The 12,592-nt window shown below is 41.9% G+C and overlaps 1 protein-coding gene across 2 annotated transcripts in view; it reads left to right on the top strand.

The window, feature by feature from the left end:
* The window catches only part of colec12 (collectin sub-family member 12), a 130,439-nt gene that overhangs the window by 73,590 nt on the left and 44,257 nt on the right, over positions 1-12,592 (top strand). For both annotated transcript variants that reach the window (XM_045694577.2, XM_045694579.2), the window contains exons 4-5: positions 9,505-9,591; positions 9,722-10,050. In XM_045694577.2, coding sequence (XP_045550533.2) covers positions 9,505-9,591; positions 9,722-10,050 — 416 coding nt within the window. The remainder of the gene's footprint in view (positions 1-9,504; positions 9,592-9,721; positions 10,051-12,592) is intronic.

The raw sequence follows: 12,592 nt of genomic DNA, 5'->3' as shown, positions 1-12,592 counted from the left end.
AACATGGACCTGACTAACACAACACTACATCCCTGAGACAACATGGACCTGACTAACACAACATTACATCACTGAGACAACATGGACCAGACTAACACAACATTACATCAATGAGACAACATGGACCAGACTAACACAACACTACATCACTGAGACAACATGGACCTGACTAACACAACACTACATCTCTGAGACAACATGGACCAGACTAACCCAACACTACATCACTGAGACAACATGGACCAGACTAACACAACACTACATCAATGAGACAACATGGACCTGACTAACACAACACTACATCACTGAGACAACATGGACCTGACTAACACAACACTACATCACTGAGACAACATGGGCCAGACTAACACAACACTACATCACTGAGACAACATGGACCAGACTAACACAACATTACATCACTGAGACGACATGGACCTGACTAACACAACACTACATCAGTGAGACAACATGGACCTGACTAACACAACACTACATCACTGAGACAACATGGACCTGACTAACACAACACTACATCACAGAGACAACATGGACCTTATTAACACAACACTACATCACTGAGACAACATGGACCTGACTAACACAACACTACAACACTGAGAAACATGGACCTGACAAATAATACACTACTACACTGAGACAACATGGACCAGACTAACACAACACTACATCAGTGAGACAACATGGACCTGACTAACACAACACTACATCACTGAGACAACATGGACCTGACTAACACAACATTACATCACTGAGACAACATGGACCTGACTAACAAAACACTACATCATTGAGACAACATGGACCTGACTAACACAACACTACATCACTGAGACAACATGGACCTGACTAACACAACACTACATCACAGAGACAACATGGACCTTATTAAAACAACACTACATCACTGAGACAACATGGACCTGACTAACACAACATTACATCACTGAGACAACATGGACCAGACTAACACAACTTTACATCAATGAGACAACATGGACCAGTCTAACACAACACTACATCACTGAGACAACATGGACCTGACAAACACAACACTACATCACTGAGACAACATGGACCTGACTCACACAACACTACATCTCTGAGACAACATGGACCAGACGAACCCAACACTACATCACTGAGACAACATGGACCTGACTAACACAACACTACATCACTGAGACAACATGGACCTGACTAACAACACACTACATCACCGAGACAACATTAATCAGACTAACACAACACTACATCACTGAGACAACATGGACCTGACTAACACAACACTACATCACTGAGACAACATGGACCTGACTAACACAACATTACATCACTGAGACAACATGGACCAGACTAACACAACACTACATCACTGAGACAACATGGACCTGACTAACACAACACTACATCACCGAGATGACATGGACCTGACTAACACAACATTACATCACTGAGAGAACATAGACCAGACTAACACAACATTACATCACTGAGACAACATGGACCAGACTAACACAACACTACATCACTGAGACAACATGGACCTGACTAACACAACACTACATCAGTGAGACAACATGGACCAGACTAACACAACACTACATCAATGAGACAACGTGGACCAGAAAAACACAACATTACATCACTGAGACAACATGGATCAGACTAACCTTTAAACAACACTACATCACTGTGACAACATGGACCTGACTAACACAACACTACATCACTGAGACAACATGGACATGACTAACACAACACTACATCACTGAGACAACATGGACCTGACTAACACAACACTACATCACTGAGACAACATGGACCTGACTAACACAACATTACATCATTGAGACAACATGGACCTGACTAACACAACACTTCATCACTGAGACAACATGGACCTCACTAACACAACACTTCATCACTGAGACAACATGGACCTCACTAACACAACACTACATCACTGAGACAACATGGACCAGACTAACACAACACTACATCAATGAGACAACATGGACCTGACTAACACAACACTACAACACTGAGAAACATGGACCTGACTAACAATACACTACATCACTGAGACAACATGGACCAGACTAACTCAACACTACATCACTGAGACAACATGGACCTGACTAACAAAACACTACATCACTGAGACAACATGGACCTGACTAACACAACATTACATCACTGAGACAACATGGACCTGACTAACACAACACTACATCACTGAGACAACATGGACCTGACTAACACAACACTACATCACTGAGACAACATGGACCTGACTAACACAACACTACATCCCTGAGACAACATGGACCTGACTAACACAACATTACATCACTGAGACAACATGGACCAGACTAACACAACATTACATCAATGAGACAACATGGACCAGACTAACACAACACTACATCACTGAGACAACATGGACCTGACTAACACAACACTACATCTCTGAGACAACATGGACCAGACTAACCCAACACTACATCACTGAGACAACATGGACCAGACTAACACAACACTACATCAATGAGACAACATGGACCTGACTAACACAACACTACATCACTGAGACAACATGGACCTGACTAACACAACACTACATCACTGAGACAACATGGGCCAGACTAACACAACACTACATCACTGAGACAACATGGACCAGACTAACACAACATTACATCACTGAGACGACATGGACCTGACTAACACAACACTACATCAGTGAGACAACATGGACCAGACTAACACAACACTACATCACTGAGACAACATGGACCTGACTAACAACACACTACATCACCTAGACAACATTAATCAGACTAACACAACACTACATCACTGAGACAACATGGACCTGACTAACACAACACTACATCACTGAGACAACATGGACCTGACTAACACAACATTACATCACTGAGACAACATGGACCAGACTAACACAACACTACATCACTGAGACAACATGGACCTGACTAACACAACACTACATCACCGAGATGACATGGACCTGACTAACACAACATTACATCACTGAGAGAACATAGACCAGACTAACACAACATTACATCACTGAGACAACATGGACCAGACTAACACAACACTACATCACTGAGACAACATGGACCTGACTAACACAACACTACATCAGTGAGACAACATGGACCAGACTAACACAACACTACATCAATGAGACAACGTGGACCAGAAAAACACAACATTACATCACTGAGACAACATGGATCAGACTAACCTTTACACAACACTACATCACTGTGACAACATTGACCTGACTAACACAACACTACATCACTGAGACAACATGGACCTGACTAACACAACACTACATCACTGAGACAACATGGACCTGACTAACACAACACTACATCACTGAGACAACATGGACCTGACTAACACAACACTACATCCCTGAGACAACATGGACCGGACTAACACAACATTACATCACTGAGACAACATGGACCAGACTAACACAACATTACATCAATGAGACAACATGGACCTGACTAACACAACATTACATCACTGAGACAACATGGACCAGACTAACACAACACTACATCACTGAGACAACATGGACCTGACTAACACAACACTACATCACCGAGATGACATGGACCTGACTAACACAACATTACATCACTGAGAGAACATAGACCAGACTAACACAACATTACATCACTGAGACAACATGGACCAGACTAACACAACACTACATCAATGAGACAACGTGGACCAGAAAAACACAACATTACATCACTGAGACAACATGGATCAGACTAACCTTTACACAACACTACATCACTGTGACAACATTGACCTGACTAACACAACACTACATCACTGAGACAACATGGACCTGACTAACACAACACTACATCACTGAGACAACATGGACCTGACTAACACAACACTACATCACTGAGACAACATGGACCTGACTAACACAACACTACATCCCTGAGACAACATGGACCGGACTAACACAACATTACATCACTGAGACAACATGGACCAGACTAACACAACATTACATCAATGAGACAACATGGACCAGACTAACACAACACTACATCACTGAGACAACATGGACCTGACTAACACAACACTCCATCTCTGAGACAACATGGACCAGACTAACCCAACACTACATCACTGAGACAACATGGACCAGACTAACACAACACTACATCACTGAGACAACATGGACCTGACTAACACAACACTACATCACTGAGACAACATGGACCTGACTAACACAACACTACATCAGTGAGACAACATGGACCAGACTAACACAACACTACATCAATGAGACAACGTGGACCAGAAAAACACAACATTACATCACTGAGACAACATGGATCAGACTAACCTTTACACAACACTACATCACTGTGACAACATTGACCTGACTAACACAACACTACATCACTGAGACAACATGGACCTGACTAACACAACACTACATCACTGAGACAACATGGACCTGACTAACACAACACTACATCACTGAGACAACATGGACCTGACTAACACAACACTACATCCCTGAGACAACATGGACCGGACTAACACAACATTACATCACTGAGACAACATGGACCAGACTAACACAACATTACATCAATGAGACAACATGGACCAGACTAACACAACACTACATCACTGAGACAACATGGACCTGACTAACACAACACTACATCTCTGAGACAACATGGACCAGACTAACCCAACACTACATCACTGAGACAACATGGACCAGACTAACACAACACTACATCAATGAGACAACATGGACCTGACTAACACAACACTACATCACTGAGACAACATGGACCTGACTAACACAACACTACATCACTGAGACAACATGGGCCAGACTATCACAACACTACATCACTGAGACAACATGGACCAGACTAACACAACATTACATCACTGAGACGACATGGACCTGACTAACACAACACTACATCAGTGAGACAACATGGACCAGACTAACACAACACTACATCACTGAGACAACATGGACCTGACTAACAACACACTACATCACCTAGACAACATTAATCAGACTAACACAACACTACATCACTGAGACAACATGGACCTGACTAACACAACACTACATCACTGAGACAACATGGACCTGACTAACACAACATTACATCACTGAGACAACATGGACCAGACTAACACAACACTACATCACTGAGACAACATGGACCTGACTAACACAACACTACATCACCGAGATGACATGGACCTGACTAACACAACATTACATCACTGAGAGAACATAGACCAGACTAACACAACATTACATCACTGAGACAACATGGACCAGACTAACACAACACTACATCACTGAGACAACATGGACCTGACTAACACAACACTACATCAGTGAGACAACATGGACCAGACTAACACAACACTACATCAATGAGACAACGTGGACCAGAAAAACACAACATTACATCACTGAGACAACATGGATCAGACTAACCTTTACACAACACTACATCACTGTGACAACATGGACCTGACTAACACAACACTACATCACTGAGACAACATGGACCTGACTAACACAACACTACATCACTGAGACAACATGGACCTGACTAACACAACACTACATCACTGAGACAACATGGACCTGACTAACACAACACTACATCACTGAGACAACATGGACCTGACTAACACAACACTTCATCACTGAGACAACATGGACCTCACTAACACAACACTTCATCACTGAGACAACATGGACCTCACTAACACAACACTACATCACTGAGACAACATGGACCAGACTAACACAACACTACATCAATGAGACAACATGGACCTGACTAACACAACACTACATCACTGAGACAACATGGACCTGACTAACACAACATTACATCACTGAGACAACATGGACCTGACTAACACAACACTACATCACTGAGACAACATGGACCTGACTAACACAACACTACATCACTGAGACAACATGGACCTGACTAACACAACACTACATCACTGAGACAACATGGACCTGACTAACACAACACTACATCCCTGAGACAACATGGACCTGACTAACACAACATTACATCACTGAGACAACATGGACCAGACTAACACAACATTACATCAATGAGACAACATAGACCAGACTAACACAACACTACATCACTGAGACAACATGGACCAGACTAACCCAACACTACATCACTGAGACAACATGGGCCAGACTAACACAACACTACATCACTGAGACAACATGGACCAGACTAACACAACATTACATCACTGAGACGACATGGACCTGACTAACACAACATTACATCACTGAGACAACATAGACCAGACTAACACAACATTACATCACTGAGACAACATGGACCTGACTAACCTGTACACAACACTACATCACTGAGAAAACATGGACCTGACTAACACAATACTACATCAATGAGACAACATGGACCTGACTAACCTTTACACAACACTACATCACTGAGACAACATGGACCCGACTAACACAACACTACATCAGTGAGACAACATGGACCTGACTAACACAACACTACATCCCTGAGACAACATGGACCAGACTAACCTTTACACAACACTACATCAGTGAGACAACATTACCATTGGACAAACAATATACACAAAAGCAAATACCTCCAATTTCAATGGCAGATCATCCAAAACATGTTGGAAATTGCAGATGCCTAATGGACCATGTAATAAACCAAAAATCTTATAGATGGCGCGTGCGCTCTACCGTCAGAAACCATATCGCAGATTGACAGAAATTCACATCTCAATGTTGAAATTACAAATATCAAAACCATCGTAAAAAGTATTTTTTCAGTTTTTTTCTAATTGTTTGTAAATTATCTATTACTAACAAACCATATGGATATATTTTTGTCTTATTTTATGTGATTTTGTCCATAAGGCCTATGTTATGTCTGTATCAAGCATATAATACCCCAAATGCGCGAAAGTTCCACTTTTACATATGATCATAGGAAGTCAGGTTCCAAACCCAAAAGTCAGTGAAACATGTCCAAATGGCATATTTAACATCCAAATGCTACATGTAAGTATTGAAAGTACCAAATCAGGATGTCATGTTCATTTGCCACATATGATCACAGAAAGTCAGGTTCCAAACTCCAAAGTCAACAAACCATGTCCAAATGGCCTTTATAATGACCAAATGGTATATATCAGTATGTTAAGTCCCAAATCAGCCTAGAAGGTCTATTTGCCATGTTTGAGTATTGGAAGTCAGAATTTTCATTTCAAAGTAGTGAACCAACAATCCAACTGAACTGCTATGTTCTAGCACTGAGATATGGCCTGCCCAATTCAGGATATTTCCACTGGAAATCCCTTTTCAAATATATTGAAAATCGACACTGTTCAATGCAGTATAATATGCTGGCGCTGGCAATATACTATATGTGCAATGGACACTGTGGGAAATCCCTATTTATATATATTGACATTGGAGACTGTCCAATGTCGTATAACATGTTGGCAACATATTGTATGTGTAATGGACACTTTCGATTAACCATATATTACAATGGGCATTTACTATCACAAATTGGACATGCTGTTACATTGCTGAAATGCCCAATTGTTGGGCTCATTGAACTCGGGACAGACTAGCAGAGCTATTTTTTTCTCTCCCTCACTCGTTGGTGTTGATTTCAGCCTGTCTATTTGGTGATGGTAAATAACTGCTTAAATACATTGGAAATGGACAGTGTCCATTAGACATTTGCAGTATGAAATGTTAGCACTGGCAATATATAATATGGCCAATGGACACTGCCCAAAAGCAATATATTACAATTGTCATTTACCGTCACGAATTGGACATGCAGTTAAAGGGCTTAAATGAATAGTCCACTACAGGGACACTACAGTACATGTACACTCTATCTGTGCTGTCCTTGGACTGTTTTGCTCTACGACCTCCACAAGTGTCAGGAGAGTCATCTGAAGTTGATACAGCCAATCTGCCAACTTCTGAATGTACCGCCCAAATCATTTGGACTACACACTAATATGACGCCTCTGCAAAGATGAGACTCTCACGAACATGTACATGTTTGGCTCTAGGATGCCCACAGGCCTCACAAGACTCCACCACAGGCCTCACAAGGTCCCCCGGTACCAGTTGAAAAAATGTATGGAACTATATATGGAGACTGTTTACATGGGGTTAAATACATAGAAGAAAAATAACACGTTTGTTGATCTTATATTTGTCAGCTATAGGACAAACACTTCAGAACAAACTTCCTTTAGATTTTTTTGGGGGACTACCTGTTGTTCCTTGTAGTGACATGTTTTAAAAAACATATAGCTTAGTAGATGTGGAATTGACTCAGAGAGAATGCTTGTGCGTGCACTGATGTAATGCAACAATATTCAAGTAATAGGCCGTTTTAAAACTCTGCAGGCGCAATTATTTACAATAACAAATAGGGTAACACCTGAAAACCAGATGGATATGTGTAAATTAGACACTCATTTGGTTCTTATATTACTGTAGCATAGTCTACTGTATGCTGCAGCAAATGTAGGGACTACCTGTCACAAGAAAAGATTTTACCATGATGAGATAATAGGTCTACCTGCATTGTGAACCCCGTGGGAATCTAACCCACAACCTTAGTGTTGCAAGTGCCATGTTCTACCAACAGCCAAACGGGTCCATAAATCTAGGTAAATCTGTAACCGGGTTCCTGTCATTCAACCCTACTGACTGACTAGTGGAGGGATGTTGTACTGGATACCTGGCAGGATGACAGAATGACTGACTGACTGACTGGCTGGTTACCTTACTGACTGACTGACTGACTGATTACCTGACTGACTGACTGACAGGTTACCTGACTGACTAACTAGTGGAGGGATGGTGTACTGGATACCTGGCAGGATGACAGAATGACTGACTGACTGACTGACTGGCTGGTTACCTTACTGACTGACTGACTGACTAGTTACCTGACTGACTGACTGACTGACTGGTTACCTGACTGACTGACTGACTGACTGACTGGTTACCTGACTGACTGACTGGTTACCTGACTGACTGACTGGTTACCTGGCTGACTGTCTGGCTGACTGGCTGTCTTACTGGTTCCCTTACTGACTAACTGGCTGACTGGTTACATGACGGACTGACTGACTAACTGGGTGGCTGACTTACTAGCTGGCTAACCTGCTGACTGGCTAGCTGGCTGAATTGCTGGCAGACTAACTGACTGACTGATTCCTTTACTGACGAATTGGCTGACTGGTTACCTGACTTACTGACTGGCTGGCTGACTGGTTTCCTTACTGACTAATTGGCTGAATGGTTACTTGACTGACTGACTAACTGGCTGGCTGTTTTCGTCCTAGTGGTCCAGCGAGTGGACAATGTGACAGAAGAGATGCAGAACTATGGTGGGAAGATCACAGCGGTGGAAACAGACTTGAAGAAGCTTGGTGAGTCTTCAGTGTGTTAGCTAGTGTGACATTCTGTTGTTACTCTATGACTATTGTTGTTATTTTTGATGATGTTGTTATGTTGTTGTTGATGATGATGATGTTGTTGATGTCGTTGTTGACTATGTAGATGACCAGACAGGGGAGAAGGCCGCCAACGCCAGCAGTGATATCTCAACCTTTAAGTCAGACATCCAAACGCTTCAGAGCCAGCTAGACAACGTGTCCCAGAGGGCCTCTACTAACCATGCTGTGCTGAATCAGCTACAGGTCACAGGAGAGGACATGCAGAGTAGCCAGGCGTCCCTACAGAGTTTACTGGACGGCAGCACTGCCTCACTACACAGTGTCAACACTACCCTGGCCTCATATGGAGGGATAATAGGAGGGCTGCAGACAGATTCCACCAGGCTGCAGGACGGACTACAGAGACAAGTCCAGGAGCAGGGGCAGACACAGGTCTAGTATCTATTAAAAACAAACATTTTAAGTAAGAAGTAGGCATTGATCTGAAGCTGAAAAAGAAAGGAAATCCACGTGTTCGACACAGTCAGTCATATAGATATAGAGGTCTTTAGAGCCTGTCTGCATTCCTGATTTCGGTATCTGTTAGCTTACCTGTGTGATATTCAATTAAGCTCAGAACCATTTGTTTTGCAAACATGGTCCTGTTTTATCAAATGCTGTGCTGAACAATGGATAGATCACTACCTCTGTCAAATTACTATGTAGCTTAAAACCACTTGAGTGTCACCTGAATAATTCTTCTTAAAGGAATGTACTGGCAATTCTTCAGAGGCCACTGATAGCACACGCTGAAATCAAACGGAAGTACACGGGGCTGGACTTCCTTTGCGCAAGGCGGAAGAATTTCAACGTAACACAGGAAAAACAAAACGGCTGTTTTCCCTTTGTTAGCTTAGCATCTAGTGCAAGCTAATCCTACTTTGTACACTTTCAGGCATAACATCGGATCCCCTTCAGCAAGGGAAAGGTTTGACTTATAACGTATTATGTTCAAACCCTTTTCGCCGTTATTTTGACGATTTTTAACCGGAACGCTCAGCAAACAACGAAATGCACCGTGGTCTACTTGCGTGGAAATGCAAGAGAGAGAGATAATTATCGCTGGTCAAGCTAATATCTACTCAATTTCAATCGGCTGGCTCTTTGTCCTTGCTCGAGAAATTAATAATGACCGAGCCTACCCGCGGAGGCAGAAATAGCCCTTCGTTTGGCCAAATGCTCTATTTCTCAAATTTCTATAATTAGCTTTCTCAGCCCGAGTACTAGAAATGTATAGCTTACGCTACCCACTGGCTACGTCAGAGAACAACACGGAGGCAGTCTTCAGAATACACACACCACCAATAATTCCTGTCTACAATAATGTGTATAATAAACTGGGTGTAGTATGTAATCTGCTCTTCAGTTTTATATAGGCTGAATCAAAATGAAAGCATCATCCTTTTTTAGATTCCTCGCATGGGGCGTCATTAATGTCATGTCTTTGCTATGCCGGATTAAGTGATATGACATGCTATTATATAAAATCCTTAATCTGTAATTAATATTATCTGATTAAACTAATCATGTAAATGTAATTAACTAGAAAGTCGGGGCACCACGGAAGAATGTTTATGGAGCTGTTGTCTTCCAAATAAACTCTTAAAGACCTGGTAATCTTTTATATCAATAGCAGTCAATTATTAATCGTCACCTTATTCAGTCTCAACTGAACGTCGTAACATTCTTGGTTATCTTCACGAACCCTGGCTAACAAGTTGATTCAGCAATACAACATTTGGTTTTATTATTTATTTACTAAATACCTAAATAATCACACAGAATTACATATACACAGGATGGATCATATATTGATTACTAATTATGCCATACAAGGAAACGTCCCTGGGGGACAGAACCGATATGACGGATGGTTACACAAAGAAAGCGGGTTGGGTTTATCTTATGCATTCTAAATAACCGCCTATTTGGAAAAGGAAAATGCAAGAAATATTTACTCTGAGCTGCGCTTCGATAGATAGGTCATAGATGGAAGGCTGGGTTGCTCAACAGAGATCTTGTCCTTTGAAGAATATGTCTTGTGGTAGAATGGGTACGTTGTAGTACCGTCGTTGTGTGGTAGAATGGCTACGTTGTGGTACCCTGTCGTTCTGAAGAGATTGTCCATCCTTTCCTAGCCCACGTTTACAGCTGCTGCTGATAACTCGACGTCTAGGATGTATCACTTCCTTAGTGAATAAGAGTTTAAAGTTCTTACCAAGTTGCCGTACTATAAGCTCATGCTATATTCTGGCTGGTGTAGTCAAAATTCATCCTTCTAGCTTGTCGATTGTCACATCCACGTTAAAATTCTCCCATCTAAACGTATGGACATCAGTCCTCACACCACGAGGGACACAATGTTAATTTCGTTAGGTTGTAGTCATTCAACCATTTGCAACCAGAACTCACGCTGAGGTTGGCTTAGTTCTGTAGTTGATATTAGCCTTTTTAACGTATGGACAGCAGTCCTCACGTCATTGGGAAAATAAGTTGACTTTCGTCAAGGGGCTTTGTAGTGGTGGAGAGAAGGGCGTGTTTCATAGTTCACAACCAGGTATTTATGGGGGGATAAACCTCACCAACAGGGCAACGTCATGACACTACCCATGCCCTCCGTCACTAAAATGTCACAGATGCCATAACACATACCTTTTTCCAGCAGCAGACTATGATGGATAATGTCAAAAGCTGCACTGAAGTCTAACAAGACAGTCTCCACAATCATTTTATCATCAATTTCTCTCAGCCAATCATCAGTCATTTGTGTAAGTGCTGTCCTTGTTGAGTGTCCTTACCTACAAGTGTGCTGAGAGTCTGTTGTCAATTTCTTTACTGTGAAATAGCATTGTATCTGGTCAAACACTATTTTTTCCTAAAGTTTACTAAGGGTTGGTAACAGGCTGATTGGTCGGCTATTTGAGCTAGTTAAGAG

The sequence above is a fragment of the Salmo salar genome, chromosome 14 (genome assembly GCF_965601325.2).
Source record: "Salmo salar chromosome 14, fSalSal1, whole genome shotgun sequence".
NCBI lineage: Eukaryota > Metazoa > Chordata > Actinopteri > Salmoniformes > Salmonidae > Salmo > Salmo salar.
This window is presented reverse-complemented; position numbering and strand designations above follow the sequence as displayed.